The sequence below is a fragment of the Sinohyriopsis cumingii genome, unplaced genomic scaffold (assembly GCF_028554795.1).
Source record: "Sinohyriopsis cumingii isolate HCF-2022 unplaced genomic scaffold, ASM2855479v2 utg003075l, whole genome shotgun sequence".
NCBI lineage: Eukaryota > Metazoa > Mollusca > Bivalvia > Unionida > Unionidae > Sinohyriopsis > Sinohyriopsis cumingii.
Window position 1 is genome coordinate 117,833 of NW_028316388.1, and position 18,038 is coordinate 135,870.

Here is an 18,038-nt window from a genome sequence, read left to right on the forward strand (position 1 = left end):
CATATTTATTATAAATTGTGTCCATCTGTCCAGAGTCTTTCAAGATATCTTGTTGAAACTTCGTGTGTATTTGTATCATAACACAAGTTATGTCCCATATAGGATTCAGCTTGTCTCCTTGTTTAATTAAAATCACATTTACACTTCTTATTTTACTGGCAGTATGGATAGTTCCGACATTTAACAATAAGCTCCACCTACTTAGTTAGGTACTGTTGCTTTGGCTCACAAGCTATTGTGAAAATACCAGAATCAGTAGCATTAGCCAAAGATTCATCAGAAAATATTCTCAACAATATTTCTGGAACATTCCTTCCTAATTGCAAGATTCTTTCAGATCTTGCATTAAAGAAATGCTTGATAAAATAGAAATTGGTGTTGATCTGTGAGGAAGAACAAACATCCCAACAAATTTCAGTAAGACATTTTGCTAGAATAGGACAAAAGTTACGCATACTTATTAATTATCAGAATTTCTAGTATGGCGTCAGTAAAATAAATCTAAATTTAAAAATAAATTTTTTGGTATGTATTTGCATCCATTAAATTTATATCATACATGTATAATTGTCATATACAAAGAAAACAAGTACTTTTTATATACATTTAATAATTTAATTAAGTTATGAAAAATATATTAAAGTTACAAGAAATAAATAAACAATTTATACAAAGTCGCCTGCAGGTTGTTCTAGTAAAACATACCTGGGACCCAGGGAAAGCACTTTTAATGTTAGGTATTCACCCATGGATACAATTTAGAATTTTCTTCTCATTTTAATATGAACTCTGTGGAATCCAATTATCCAAGCAAATATTTTCAAAAAAACTGCCTTCCCTGGGTAACTAGTATGTTTAAATGGAGCAACCCTGAGTGATTGAAGGGAATTATTTACATGTTTTATACTGTGTTAGCATATATCCACAGTTGCATGGATTAAACATTTAATAAGGGCATCATTCATAAACCAGGAAATTTAAATTATATCAATTCATACAAAATGATCACATATCACAATCTTTAAGAAAAAGAAAGAAATAATAATGGCACATTCAACTTAGCCACTACAGGCGCATTGACAGGAGATATATTTGCATCCACTTGTACCTTTGTTTGTTGATTAGTGTGATTTGTTGTTTCATTAATGTCATTACATTGTGCAGGTGTTATAAAATCACTAATGTGTACAAAATGATTTTTATTTGAAGTTAGCGTGACAACAGTTTTAATAAATGGAAGGACATAGCTTGCTGTTATGTACAGTGTCAAGACTAATAAAGACAAAATATTATTACAGTTTTGAAATAATTGATGTTGAAATCCAATTTAGCAATTATAGATGTTAATAGGGTTAGGTCCATTCCAGAACTTAACGTATAGGGTGGTGTTTTGTCTACTTAACACCTGTTACAAGTAAATGCTCAATTTTGAAAATTTTAGTAAACTCAGCACTAATGAAGCAGGATTCCAATTATTTTTTTTTATTTATTTAAAAATAGAATCAAGCTTAGGCGATAAAGACGAAACTAAACAACTCGTATACACAATTTGTTTTTATTGCATGTTATATTATGACACAAATATGATATACAATTCAAACATCAACATACAGGAAGCATAAAATTGTATTCAGCATTTTCACAAGCACAACAATTAATGTCAGTTTTTAAATTTCTATACGCGTACTGATACAGATACATACATGTATATCTTTTTTTAAAGTTCAAATATGGTAACTCTACATAATGATCTCAGTAAGTACAGAAATGAAACCAGTGACTTTTGACTTCATTCCAAAGGTCAGTTAGGTCTGGTTTTTAAAACTCCTTCACAAAACTATTGATATGTTGGTGTTTGAATCTGCATTATATCGATTGTCAGTCAGTTAAATATTGCAAGAACTTTTTAAAGTGAAAATGCCATGTTGGTGCCACCTTTAATGCACAAGTGGTAATAGCAAGAATTTTTTAGATGGCCACTATTATACATCAGATGCAAATCACCAGTTACATTCTGAACCAAACTATATAACGATATGTAGAAATAGCTATATGAAGATTCTTAGAATGGAAAGCAAGGCAGCCATGTAGAGAATGAATCAGTATCATTCCATAACTATATTTTCCAAGAATATTGGACATCAGATCAACACCAAGACCTATTGGACATTATAGTAAGACTTTTAGTGACCATCCATTCAGGAGGAATAGCAATAAAAAGATTTTCAAGATGGCCACTGCTGCAGCCATATTGGATGTACACCATTTTAGTTCACAACCAACTCAACCTCAAGATTAATGTGTGTATAAAGTTTCAAGGCAGTCCTTACTGTTGTTTAGGAGGAGTAACAATAACAAGTGTATCCTTTTTGGATGGATGGACAACAGACCATCCCATAAGTTTTCTTCTGGCCAGTTTAACTAACAAGATGTAACTTGTAGAACTTATTTTCTTAACCACTATGACCCTGACCTTTGTTTGTTGACCTTAAAGCTTTCCTATTGTTTCAGACCCCAGACATGCAGTGGAGTTACTGTGTTAAAGGTGTTCTACCAGAGTACACTCCCCCACGTGGCCAGTCCTCCCGACCAATAGCAGGCCCCCATCCTGATCCACGACAACGCCAAGAGAAACAGAACTACATCCTTGAGAACATGAAACTAAAGACCACAGCTGTGTCTTCACCAGTCAAAGGGGCACCCATTATATATAGAGCCAAGCTTGGTTGAAGTTGCCATTATCCCTATCTGATTTGGAGACTTTCTAATTAATATCCATTTGTAATAACTGAGATCTTTTGATAATTAAATCTTGTTAAACATTTGATAGGCTATAATGTATGATAATTTCTGCGCTAAAATATAGCTTTAAAACAAGGAACCACAATGTTTTACAGCAGCTATGGTATTCCATAATTATATGATGCTTTTATTGCCAAAATATTCTTTGGAAATCTTCCGGATTTAATAAACAAAATAACATCCCAGCAGCACATATGAATCAAAACACTGATTTTATGAAGAATTTTTTTAAGAAAGCGTAGTGCATAAACTCCCTTATAATTAAAGTCCTACTACAAACAACATAACTACATAATGCCCTGACAGATCAGGGTCTGTATTATTTGCTCTTCTGATTACCCATAGCAAGCTGCATTGACTTAGATCTGCTAGTGTTATGTGAAGGTTGATCTGGGTATGTAGTCTGCATTTGGACTCAACTTATTAGCAAGTATTTATTCTATGTTGCTTTCCTTTCTTGATGCTTTAGTAAGTTTTTGGTTCCCTGCACTGGTTGTGGGATTTTTTTAAAATTACATTTCCTTTTTTTGTTTTTGTTGTACAGCAAACCAAGTGCTGCATTTATTTAGCTTTTGTAGACGACTCAGCTTTTTGTTTGCTTTTATCTGACAAAGATTGTTGTATAAAAATGTGACCAATTAATGCAAACGTCAGATAAACAAATGTTACCTAAAGGACTCTGTTCATATCTGTGCAAGATACAAATTAGACTTAATAACTGAATGATTGCCATAAAACACTCGTCACTGCATCGGATTACGTCTGGTAATCCATATTCTTGATTACGAGGCATATTAATACATTGCAACATTTAAATAAAAGTATGGTTAATGAATGGATTTTATATATTTCAAATATTGCTATCCAAATTAAAACGTTGGAATCAGAACAGGAGGCTATTATTGAAAAATGTAGTTTTAAAAAAGGAATGGACCATTTAATACTATTTTCTTTCATAAAGATAGAGATCGAATTAAGTGTAGAATGCCGTTTCGATTATTGTTGTGTAAAGTCTAGAAGGCTGTATTAATTATTGTTGTGTAAAATTTAAAAGGCTGTATTGATTATTAGTTTGTAAAGTCTAGACGTTTTTATTGACTACTGGTGTGTAAAGTCTAGAAAAATGTATTGATTATTGCTGTGTATTGATGCAGTATTGTTGAACTTTTCATGTTTAATTTTTATATGTCCCTGTACATTCAGATTTAAGTATACATTAATATATAAATAAGTTTTTATTTTAGTGTCTGTAAGATCTTGTATATATATATTGGTATGAAATAGTTTAAATACATGTATAGATTATTACATATCAGGTTTAAAAATTGAATCCAACTTGAAATCTTCATTTTTTTAAATTGGTTTTCTTCAGGAACTATTGTAATTTACATTGATCTCATCCTCCAACTTAAATGATTTAGTAGTATTTTATTTCACAGTTTATAAGACTTCTAGTTTTATTTTGTAACTATGGAAACAAGATGCCCCTCATTGATGGCAGTAGTAGCATTTATGTCCAGAGGTAAAAAAACTGGCACTATCTCACAAAGGTACAAAAACTGGCCCTATCTCACACAAATCTAAAACTGACACTATCTCATGCAAGTTGAGGATTTTACATTCCTCTGCATTGCATGCATTGCACAAAGACTGTATTCTGAAATCAGATTATCACTGTACAATGTATCAAGCATTTCTAGAGTTTATGCATATGACTGAAAGGCTAATGTTTTGTTTTACATATGAAGAACATTAATGAAAAAACCTGTGATAATGTTCCATCATGCAAACAAGTATTTAAAACCAAATCAGCATTTCAAGATACTGATGTTTTATGAAAGTATAAATATATTTTGTAATTTTAAGTTAGACTATAAGCATTATTATAAGCTTACTAGTTTTTAACCCTATTTAAGATTTTTACATTATATATATTGCTTCAAACATTGTTTGTTGTTAATATGTGTGTAAATAGATATATATGTATAATCAAAACCAAATAATTTTCAACCTTTTCGTTATTGATTGAACATCCAGTACCTTTATGTGTATACTCCCAACTGCATAATGATCATATGGGTGGCACTCTTTCTTGAAGTTGTCCACATAATCCTTCCATTTTCAACAACCAACCCCCCCCCCATATGTGATTTCTGCCAAAATCCATACCATATATATTCATAAAAATCCCATTCTTGTAAAAGCTAACACCCCAATCCAACTGAATAGTTAAAACATTAAAAGGTGCATGACCCATTCCTAAGCCAACCCATTAAGTCTAGCCATATTGAAAATCTTAGCTATTAGTATTCCATCTTAAAGGATTGTCATCCTCGTGTAGAGTTTCAATAGGTACTGGGGGCTTAGGTTAGGCATGTATGTCACCTTGTCTTTGACCATCTGCAATAACAATATACACAGCTAGTCAACAACAAAACTGGTACATGATATCATCCTTGCAGTTCAGACATTTGTCCAAGCTCGGAATTATCCTATTTAATTGTGTTATTTTATAGATATAGCATTATTTAATTGCTAACACATCATTAATATTGTACAAAACATCTGGGTGGTTTCTTGAAGCACAGGTCTCAAAATTATGGTCTATTGGACCATTTTACCAAAAAGGCATTGGCATCATTTTACTACATGTCTACAAAATGCCCCTTGAATCTAATTTTGCATACCAGGTTTTTCAATTAAAAACAAAATTCTCTTTTGATCACAAATGGTTGTATACCACTTTAAGACAAAAATTCCACACCTGGCCAACCAAGTCTCTCATTAAACACTCCATCTTCAGATGACGAAAGGCTTTGAAGTTTGAGATATACCTTAAAAAATTCTGATGCCACTCTGAAATTCTGCACGAGATTAATAGTAGAAAAAAAACCCTAGAATCCACTTTCATCACAAGTAGTTGATATGTTTCAAGTGCATGCATCACGCATAACGAAGTTTGAAGGGGTATTCTTGTTGTTTGGATATTTAGGGATATTAATAGGATGGGGTCTTTTCCATTTTACAAGACTACCCTCAGCAGCAGAATCAATATTAATATACACAGTTATTTTCTAATACTATCTTACATTTTTCGTACAATCATCAATTTTTTTCTTGAAATTTTGAAGAGCATTCTTGATTTCAAAGTGCCTTTATGAATTCTTTGCAATTTTCTATTGAAAGTATGGACTTGAAGGTAATAAAAGTATCTAAAACTTCTTTACAGAATAAATTGGGAATAAAGTTATTTACACTATGTACAATGTTTGTGATGGTTTGCATTGTAGTTCACTGTGATAATAACAGAAAACAATTTGTATTTATGTTATTTGAAGCAAATAATTTTTGTTGTTGGATGCTATGATAATATTAACACCTTTCAAATTCTTATCTTTGATCCTTTATTTGCCCTGAATTCTAAGTTTAATTTATGACTGTATATTCAGACCAAATCACAAAGGTGCACAACCAAATTATTTTGTGTAAAATTGTGGTGGGGCCCCAAGTGGTCGAGTGGTCTAAAGCGCTCACCATTACAGATCACTGCCATCTCACCTCTGTCTGCGTGAGTTCAAGTCTCATGCTCTGCCAATGTGGGTACGTGAATTCTGGGGTTTTCCCAGGTTCTTTCTTCCACTGTTTTTACTGGCCACCATGTATAGCCTATCTTGTACTGAAAAATGGCATTAAACCCTATCACAACAAAATTGTGGCAAAACAAATTTATAAATATTTGACAACAGGCTGTACTTTTATGTACATTAGTTTCAGCGCCATTCCAATGATCAACAATCTTATTGACTATTCCCAGAACAGCAGACCATTACCTCTCAGGAGGAGAACTTTGGAAAATGATGCATGCCAGATTTGAATTAGAATACCAGATGAACAAAGTAATTGGTTTGCAGCCACTGATCATGATCTTTATTTTGGATTTGACTCTTTTACATAACACTACTACGGTTGCGATGATCACAGGTGAAAGCAAAATTTTTTAGTAAATATGTTCTCTTACCTGATCACATTAACATTGGGAATATAATCACTACAACCTCCCAATGACAAATTTATCTTTTCAGTCTATCTATCTATCTATCTATATATCTATATATATATATACATACATACATACATACATATATATATACATACATACATACATATATATATATATATATATATATATATATATATATATATATACACACACACACACACAAAGGGCAAGAACTCTTGTCCATTACCTTCCCTTTGCAACCAACCACTCGTTTAAGCTCAGTAGAACGCTGTATAATGGGATCAGGTCCCCAAGTGGCAGAGTGGTCTAAAGTGCTCTCCGTTACGGATCACTGCCATCTCACCTCTGTCTGCATGGGTTCAAGTCAAGGATTCGACCAATGTGGGTATGTGAGAAAGCTTGCCAGTAGTTTCTCGTGGGTCGGCGGTTAAACCCCACAACACTAACACCTGTATAATGGGATGGTTGCATTGAAAGGAGGAATGGAGGGTATTAAAGTAATGTCATAAGATAAATATTCTAGGAGAAACAATTTACTATAAAATGTTTTCAACATCGAATATTCTTTAGGAGAATATGTAATAGGCTGAGGGAATATTGAGCATCCAAACTATACTCAAAGTAACCTACAATGTAAGAAAATTAGATTCCTACAGGAAGGTTGACCCACTCTGATAATTGTCAGCAGTACATGTACAACCATGGTTATGTGGTTTATGTCTAAAAAGAAGACATGAGATCTTACCACAAAATTTCTCTGTGAATCCAGGGAAAGCTCTGCTGGGTGCTTGTCCAGAGGTTGTGCTAATTTCAGTTGGGTCTGGTAGTTGCTTGTGTGACTGACACTGGGCCTACCAGATCCAGAGTGTCGTTGTAAGGCCAAGTCTTGAAAATAAAAAATCAAGAAGGTTGACTGGGAAAGTCAGCCAACAGCCACTGCAATATATTTGATAGGGACATTATGGTCAAAGGCAAGGCTCACAGACATTGCTCTTATTTTGTGAGCAGAGATCTTCATTACACAACTCTTTTCTGGATATGTGTCAGAGAATTTCGTACATATTACCCACTTCAGACACGATGAGAGGGCTCGAGGAGATGTGTCCTGCTTCCCAGGTTTAACTGGAAAAGAGGCATCTTTGAGTTTCACAAATTGAATTGGTTAACTTCAAATAAAGTCTCTGAACACATACCAAGTCCACTTTGAAAGCTCTTGGGAAGTGTTAGTTCAGGAGGGAGAATGTATGATGACTTTGATTGCCTACTGATGGCATCCTGTTCTTGGCAATTAAACCATTTTGCTTCATAAGGACTGCCAAGCCATCTGATCAAAACTGAAGGTATGCTGGATCAACAGAGAGGGCATGTAATTCACTAATTCTGCAGTCCAAAGCTTATATCAGGAATCGGGTTTTGTGAGAATGGCTCAAACTTGTTTGAATTCAGTAAAGTCAGAACCCAAGAAAGATTCCAAGTAGGAAGCAAAGAGTGATTTAGGCCTATGTAAGTCAGAGTTCGACAACAAATCAGAGAGGTCGTTGTTATGACCTTTATCTTTGAATATTTTTCCCGCCTGATGACGTCGTCACTATTGATAGAATCTTTGACCCTGTATGTTGGTGTTGAATTAGGGGTGAAGGTTAATCTGATTTCGACAACACCGATAAATTTCTTCTATAGCCGCTTCAAACTTAAGTCATGCCTCTCCGTGGTGAGACCCGAGTATGAAGTGTCATCAGATGCGTGTCATCCTAGTCATGATCAAGATCTACAGCTGCATAATGCATGACCAGATGGATAGACGAGGTGTCTCTGTTTTCTCCAAGGTTATCACAATATTGTTCCAGATAGTAATTCGTGACTAAATTGATGGCTGTACCCTTAGAATGTAGTTGTTAGATAAATAATGCCGGTTTTCGGTTAGTACTGGAGTCGGTCGTACTGACGGTAGTGTAGACAGTAGCATTTATATGTGAACGGATTGATCTGTCAGTAAGATCCCTTTCAAAGCTAACATTCCACAACTCCACTTGACGAGGCATGGTATAGTGTACCACAGAAGTCATACGGTCACTATACAGTATGGATTGAGGGCCGGATAGATGGACGTTATGATCTGTAGTCGTTTAGGCATTAAACTGCTGATAGACGGTACGACTGCTTCAGTTCTTTTATGAACCCCATGCACCCGGACTTAGAGGCCCTACAGCCACGTTCGGACATGCAGTGGAACTTCTGCCCTCCAGGCTGTCTAGAATTGGGTGGAAACACTCCCCCAGTGTTGAAATTCTCAGCTAAGACAAACGAATACGCAAGGATGGGTAAACGTTGGAAAGAGCTAATCAACTTGCCTGCTGTACCAAACGAAGCGCTTGCAACTCCAAAGACAGTGTAGATGGGTTAGTCGCAGCTTCCTTCAATTCTCTAGACGTAACAGTAGCAGTAGGAAAAGTTAAGACATTTCTTCGTTGGGGCACTGGAGGGGGGCCAAATGACGTCTTCCACCAGTCTGACTACAGACTTCGTGTTAGTGTGAATACTCATATCCATTAGTACTCTCAGTCTTTGATTTTCCGTGTAGCTTCCTCATGTTATAAGAGTCATAACCATGATGGACACATGGATGAGGCCATGCTCTGTTGACCTTTTGACTCGCCAATCAGATTATGGCTTTAAAATTTTTGAAAGTGTAACAGGCATAACAATATATCCTCATAGCACAAAATGCAATTTTTTATCTGATGGATTACAAAAATTGTAGACAGGTAATTCCCACTGTCATAAGAACAAGAACCACAGTTGGTTGGATTTTTTTATATAAATACATCATGATTTTAAGCAGATTTGCATAAGCTACCCCTTCATGACATCAATTGATGAAATCACATTTTCCAATTTGGGAAAGTCTTTGTAGTGTTACAAGAACAACTCACATTTTGACCAGACCATGGTAAAAACTCTTAGGAAAAATGCAACGAGTATGGCTGAAAAAGAGACAAGATAGCTTGTGATATACTTCTTGACTGAAAGAAGATCAGAGCAAAATGAGCTGAAAATCCTCAACCGCTGCAAATTGGACATCACAATAATAGCATAACGTACTTTGCATTTTTGATCATGTAGCATAATGTCCCACCCATTATCCGGACACCAGGCGGACCAGTCTAGTGCTAACCTCATAATGCTGAGCGCATAGCGAGGCAGCTCTTAGCACCATTTTTATAAGTTTTTGGCACAACTCAGCCGGGGTTTGAACCCGCAACCTCCAGGATTTGAAGCACTCTAACCACTAGGCCATCTGAGCCGTGCGAAGTAGTTTTGGAAAATGTCATTGTAATACATCAAGACTGATATTCAAGGATACTGATACATCAGCACATTCAGGCCCTGTAATTCGTTTGGAAAACTCTTATTTTGGACTTGCGATAAACGTCTAGTATTATTTTGGATTTAATTCATAATACTGTAAGTTCCTCTTAAATTTTCATTTTATAACTTGGGGGAATTAAATTATTTGTCAAGTTTTACAAAACGTTTTGGTTCTGCTTTTTAGTTTAAGACCACAGAACATCCCAATTAATTGGGTTCAGCCTCTTTTTCTAGGCAAGTCGGGTCAATGTGGGTGCATCTTTGCACAATAATGCATCATGCACTAAAACTGCTCTTTACAGAGTTAATTCGCATTGTCCATGTTGCAAAAGTTCAGGTATCTAGTGCATTTTTACTCTATAGGTTCATCTTATGTTGAATCACTTTGATTTAAGGTTGTTGCCAAGAGAAACATTGGTGATATGTAAAAGCTTTCCCTTTTCCTACATTTCCTAAACACACAAATGCAGACACACTGGTTCAATCAAGTTTAATTTTCTTACTATGCTCAACACTGCCTTGTAGTTCACCTATGATACCCAAAACATGCAATTTTACGTCTAAATCAGCCATTTTTCTAGGTCTCTAAGACCAAATTAACCAACCAATCTTAAGAGTTTTCATACATTTTTTTCAATTGGGTGGCTGATTCACATGTTTGACTGAAGCTCTGAAATCTTCAATTAAAAGTAAAATATGTCTTAGGTGGTGTCATTATCCCACATTCAAAGTCTGACACATCCCAGTCACTCTCTCGGTTCTAGCAGGATCACTGATTTACACAGCTATATTGAAGCCATGGTCCACAAAATGATTGGCATAACAAGGTGTCACGAGAGATAACAAAGATGGTGCAACCCCTGGGCCATCAAAAATACCCTCATGTGGCCCTTAGGATGGTTTGAGTTGAAACCCCCTGGTTCTAGCAGGATTGCAGAGTGCAGTCCATCCACTCACCAATATTGAGTTTGATATGCCCATTTCAAGTCGGACACATACCAGGCACACTCAATGTTCCTGCATGATCGCCGATTTACACAATGCAGTCCATCCACTCATTGATATTCAGTTTGATGTGCCCATTCAGGTCTGACACATCCCAGGCAGACTTGATGTTCTAGCACAGGGGTCTCACACATCACCCGCCAAGCCATATCCTGTGGCCAACAAAATGATTGGCGTCACCAGGTGTCATGAGAGATAATAAAGGTGTTGTGGCCCTTGGGTCATCGAAAATGCCATCATGCGGCCCTCAGGATGGTTTGAGTTTGAGACCCTTGTTCTAGCAGGATTGCAGATTTACAGTGTCACCCATCCACTCAAACATATTCAGTTTGATGTGCCCACTGAAGTGAACATTTGCATTGAGGAGGAAAGCCCAAGCTCCAAACCTTCATCTGAGATTTGCAAGTCTGGACAGTGGACATCCTTTCACTAATCTTCCCCAGATCATCTAATTCCCAGTGTCATTCAAAAGAGTGAAAACATTCAAGCTTACACTAATTCTGATACTCCCATCAAGTGGGCAAAATCCTGAATCTAACAGTAAAGATTCCAGGAAAAGCCTACAAACTCCATGTCTGCTGAAGTGATTTTACAAGCCAAGAATTCCATTCCATCCTGTAAATGATGAACCTGCAAAGCTAGTTCATATGAAACAAGTCCTCATAAACATTTCTACGAAGTGGTGAACATTAACTGCTCGAGCAAGAAGGTCAATAACTTGGATAACTTGTACTGAGTTTCATCTCAGGGATTCAAAGCTAATAAACAATGCTTGTTTAAAGCCTTGGTACCACAAAGTCCCAGCTTCCCCTGGGTCTTCAAGCAAATGTAGTCAGCTCCAATCTCACTCAAGGGTTCCTGGAATGCAAGACTTACGCCAGATCTGAAAAGACCTCTCCTACCTTCAAGTAAATTTTGTTTTGTCTTAAGCACTTGGTCATTTGTCCAAATTTGATGCATTGTGTTTTGACATTGTCAAACAAGTCACCCTTCAAACCACTAATTCCCTTCTTACTCCTCCTAGTACAAGACTTGCATAATAGTCACCCTAACCTTTGCTTTTTAACAGGTGCACCATAATGGTTCGGTTTCTTTCATGAGTCTTGTTTCATTGCCAGAAACAGGCTCCCATTTAAAGACTTTATTACGGCCCCATCAGAACTTTGAATTTGTACCTGAAATGTGTGGAGCCACTCAGAAGAGAAGAAAGGATTTTTCTTACCAATTACAACCAAGACTTTTTTCCACTCAGGCTTTTACATCCCAGATTCATTCGACTATCTGCTCAGCCAACACAGAATGAAGCCCAAGACAAAATATGAACTTCGAATGCAGTCAGCTCGAGGTAAGAGCAGTTGCAACAAGCCTAGCATTCAAGTATAAAAAAATTCCTCCCCAGACTGACGTTATCCAAACTGTGTAATGGCGGTCTGAGAAAACATTCTAATCATCTGTCTGAGAAATGTTTCACCTCAAACGTTCCATTTGATCTACTGGGGTGCAGGCTTCAAGGTTCCTCAGAGACTTTGTAAGAACACACATTGCTCAACATCTGCTGGTGGCCCCAGATGGCCATGTGGTCCATGCACTCGCTTTTACAGATCCACGTCTCACCTGGGTATGGCCGGAGTCTCAGGCTCAGCCAGCATGAGCATGTGAAACAACTTGCCAGAAGCCTCAGTGGTCCCAGTATTTTTTCCCCTTTCTCTCCCCCCACCCCCCGATATACTAGCCACCATGTACAACCTATAACGTGCTGAAAAATGGCATTAAACCCAGAACAACTACTACTTCTCCTGGATTTACAAAGTGAACCTGTTTCCCCCTAAAAGCTACATTTCTTCAACAATCTGTGTGTGTGTGTGTGTGTGTGTGTGTGTGTGTGTGATTATGATTTTTAATGTAGCTTTAACAATTTTTCAGTCATATCGGTACGATGTCTGCAGTGTGGCAGTTTATAGTGACGTCTTGCACTTGGGCATAATGCCGCAGACACGTAGCATGATGTACCACCCAGTCACATTATCCTGACACCAGGCCAACCAGTCCTAACACTAATCTCTTAATGCTGAGCACCTAGCGAGGCAACTGTTAGTACCATTTTTGTAATTCTTTGGTATGACTTAACCGGGGTTCAAACCCACGACCTCCTGCTTCCAAGGCAGACGCTCTAATCACTAGGCCACCGGAGCGGTCCCAACAATCTGTGCTGCCTAAAGTCCATATCTCACAAATGACTTGCAGCTGCATTCAATATATTGGGAAACCTGGGCCAACTCCAAAAATAAGGAGATGCAACTCCGTCTACATATTTCATAACACATGGTGACTGGGTCATGTATTTCAAGAAAAAGAAAACAAAATTGATTCATGATATGGATTCTTATGGAATGTACCATAAAAACTATAAACGGGTTTTTTTGGACAATAATTAACCAATCATAACATGGGCATTACCTCCCAGCTGTTACATCCCTGAAAGCACCTGTATTTTCCAAGCCATAAGTAACACAAATTATGGATCTGGGTGCCAAGCCCTCTCTGTCTGTAATTACATCCCTGAATGACCATGTACATCCACTGTAACTGACAAATATGGGTTATTACACATCTGGAAGAGCATATACTTTTACTCCAACATTAACTGACAAATTATGGGTTTTGGTACCAATCCCTATATCAAGGGAGACCACTCTCAAAATGTTAATTCCTTTAGGCAAACATTTTAGCACCTTTATTCCATAAATAAGCCAGAGAAACATGGTTCTTTCTTTTTTTTTTTTTTTGCTTTCTTCATTTTCTCAAATCAATGGAAAGACTCCCATCATATTATAATCAGGCAGTGTATTGGAAGAACATACAAAAGCAGATTATAAATGCAAGGTGAATGAAAATGTTGAAAGGCTTATAAAAAAAACTTTTTGCACTAAGCTATAGATTTCAAGTACAATGATATACTTTATAAATTCAATGGAACAAATGATAGACAAAATTATAGTTTAGATTCTTTTATTAATTTCAATGTCAGAATCAATGATTATAGCAACAACTATCTGGTATTAAAAGACACATGGAGTAACAGTTTATAGTACATCACATAGATTACTAAATGTATTTCTTGAACACTATGATTTAAAACCTTCATCATGTCCCAGTTCTGTACTTACTACTTAATTGCACAACAAAATGCAGTCCTGAACTCATCACCCCACCCAAAACAATTAAGCACTTTTAGACTTTGTATGACTAAGTAGACAACAGAAAATATTTTTTAAAATTGTTTGCAAAAAACATACACATACCTCCCCAATGTTTACATTTTGATATGCAAACAAAAATGTCAAAGCAATGTTAAACCAGTGTACTATGAATGGTACATTATGCACTCCATCTTAAACCAAAAACCCATGAAGGACACAAAATACATCTACTCCATATTAAACCAGAGTACCATGAAGGACACAAAATACATCCACTCCATGTTAAACCAGAGTGCCATGAAGGACACAAAATACATCCACTCTATGTTTAACCAGAGTACCATGAAGGACACAAAATACATACACTCCATGTTTAACCAGAGTACCATGAAGGACACAAAATACATACACTCCATGTTAAACCAGAGTGCCATGAAGGACACAAAATACATCCACTCCATGTTTAACCAGAGTACCATGAAGGACACAAAATACATACACTCCATGTTTAACCAGAGTACCATGAAGGACACAAAATACATCTACTCCATATTAAACCAGAGTACCATGAAGGACACAAAATACATCCACTCCATGTTAAACCAGAGTGCCATGAAGGACACAAAATACATACACTCCATGTTTAACCAGAGTACCATGAAGGACACAAAATACATCCACTCCATGTTTAACCAGAGTACCACGAAAGGCACATTATACACACAATCCATTTTGAACCAGAATACCATGAATGACACATTATACACCCACTCCATGTTAAACCAGAATAACATGAATAATATATTAGAGATTCACTCTATGTATAGTACATTACCAGCACACATGCACTCCATGTGTGTGTCTGTGAGATTTGCCTTTTTAAGGTGGCTTTAAAAAAATTGTGATATGGCTACGACGTCTGCAGTGTGGCAGTTTATAATGATGTCTAACACTGGGACATCATGCCAGAGACATGCAGCATTTTGTCCCACCCAGTCACATTATCCTGACACCTGGAGGACCAGTACTAACACTAACCTCTTAATGCTGAGTGCCTAAAGGCAGCTGTTAATACCATTTTATAAAATTTTTGGTATGACTCAGCTGGGGTACGAACCAACCTTCCACATCCAAGACAGATGCTCTAACCACTAGTTGTCTCACTCCATGTTAAACCACAAGTACCACAAATAGAACATTATATACCCACTCCATGTTCAACCAAAATACCATGAATGACACACATTATACATTCACTCCATGTTAAACCAAAATACCACGAATGACACATTATACACCTACTCTATGTTAAACCAGAGTACCATGAATGATACATTATATACCTACTCTATGTTAAACCAGAGTACTATGAATGACACGTACACCAACTCTACCACAAATAGAACATTATATACCCACTCCATGTTCAATCAAAATACCACGAATGACATTATACACCTGCTCTATGTTAAACCAGAGTACCATGAATGATACATTATACACCTACTCTATGTTAAACCAGAGTACCATGAATGATACATTATATACCTACTCTATGTTAAACCAGAGTACCATGAATGATACATTATATACCTACTCTATGTTAAACCAGAGTACTATGAATGACACATACCCCAACTCTACCACAAATAGAACATTATATACCCACTCCATGTTCAATCAAAATACCACGAATGACACATTATACACCTGCTCCATGTTAAACCAGAGTACCATGAAGGACACATTATACATCCACTCTTATGTTAAACCAGAGTACTATAAATGACACATTATACACCCACTCTGTTAAACCAGAGTACCATGAAGGACACATTATACACCAACTCTATGTTAAACCAAAGTACCATAAATGACACATTATACACCCACTCCATGTTAAACCAGAGTACCATAAATGAGACATTATACACCCCTCCACGAGTATCATTTTACATCTACTGCATGTTTAAGTCTTCCATGGATATATCTGAAACCAGTTTCCTAATTTTAGTCTGAGTGAACTTAACCTTTAATATGCTGCTTTCTTATCCCAAGTGTAATCCATCCACTGTATCTGAGACAAGTGTGGCATAAAACCAATGTTATTGAGCAGAAACTATATTTCTTGTCCCAATGAGTGACCCTGACCTATGTACCTTATCATTTATAGGCTCTACCTTACCACAAGTATAATCTATGCACAAAGTGTGGAAACCATATATGGTGTGTAGACAACTGTTTTTGTCAACCATTTTCCTTCTTTTAGTCCTAGTGACTGTGACCTGTGAGCTTTTGAGCCCAAGAATGATAGGAGTCTTCCTTACCCCCCCTCCCATCCAAAATGTTTGGTAACTGCATACGTTGGACATGTAAATTACTGTGCAGAATCCAAACGTGTTTGATATGGATATCATGACATGACATTTTCTGCTTTATGGTAGGCATCAAATAAATGCATACATAATTGACAAATTGCTCGAATGGTCTTAAAATATAATTAGGTCATCGACATCTGCAAACAAATATGCAATCCAAATTTCATTTCCTTATATTGAGTGGCTTTTGTGCCATCTTATAAGTTTCTCAGGGCAAATGAATACAACCAAATTGGATTGGGTGAGGGGGAAGTACATTATCTTCACAAGAGGGTAAGGGCAAGTTTATGACTGAAGCATTGCTAAAGAGGGGGTGGGCCAAATATGAATCAGCTTCCAAATTATTCATTAGTCATGGTGTATAGGGAATTTTTTTTCAAAGTATCAACATTTATCCAAGTGCTTAAAAATTATCTTTTCATCCTTTCTGGGCTGTAGCTCCTTAATTTTAAAACACTGAAATTTAAAATAACTTGCATTATGTGTATATCTTGGGATAAACATATGTTGCATGCATATTGGTTCACTGTTAACAACTGCTTAAAAAGTGCACATCCATGCAATAAGGTGATCACCTATTTCAACCAAACGTATATTGATAGTACAACTCTGGATGGACACGTTTCAAACAAAAACTGGGTCACTGTAATCTTCTTTTCTACCCTTTTTTTCTCATAAAATTGCAACAAAAGAATTGGGTCCATCCTTAGTGTCTGTGGTGCATTTTTTAAACCATTACGTCCATCAACATTTACACTTTTTGTGTATCTTGGGATGAGCATTTGATGCACATGAAAGCTGGCTCACGGTGTCCTACTTAATAATACTTAATAAAAAGTGGAGACAACTATTACTTGTCTCCAATTCCCACATATTGTAACTATTTCTATAAAATTATGCTGTGATGGGTTCTTTTTAGGCATTAACAGGTGGGTAAAAAAATGCATGCTGCTATTTGTATGTATATGTGTACACCTGTAGGTTTGTAAATAAATTTGCTCTTTTGTGCAAGGGCCTCCACATAGATTACTTATTATTATTATTACAATTTTTATGGGAGCCCCGAGTGGTCAAGTGGTCTAAACAGATCTCCATTACGGATTACTACCATCTCTCCTCTGTCTGCGTAGATTCGAGTCTTGGATTCGGCCAATGTGGGTATGTCAGAAAGCTTGCCAGTAACTTCTCGAGGGTCGGTGGTTCTTTCCGGGTTTTTTCTCCACCATTAATACCGGCCGCCATGTACAGCATATTGTGTGCTGA

At 36.6% G+C, this 18,038-nt stretch overlaps 1 protein-coding gene across 1 annotated transcript in view; it reads left to right on the top strand.

The window, feature by feature from the left end:
* The window catches only part of LOC149769890 (cilia- and flagella-associated protein 47-like), a gene marked incomplete at its 5' end in the record, with an annotated part of 123,966 nt that extends 117,771 nt beyond the window's left edge, over positions 1-6,195 (top strand). The window contains one exon of the mRNA XM_089949694.1: positions 2,512-6,195. Within this exon, the coding sequence (XP_089805820.1) occupies positions 2,512-2,730 (219 nt within the window). The remainder of the gene's footprint in view (positions 1-2,511) is intronic.
* Between the last annotated feature and the right edge of the window lie 11,843 nt (positions 6,196-18,038).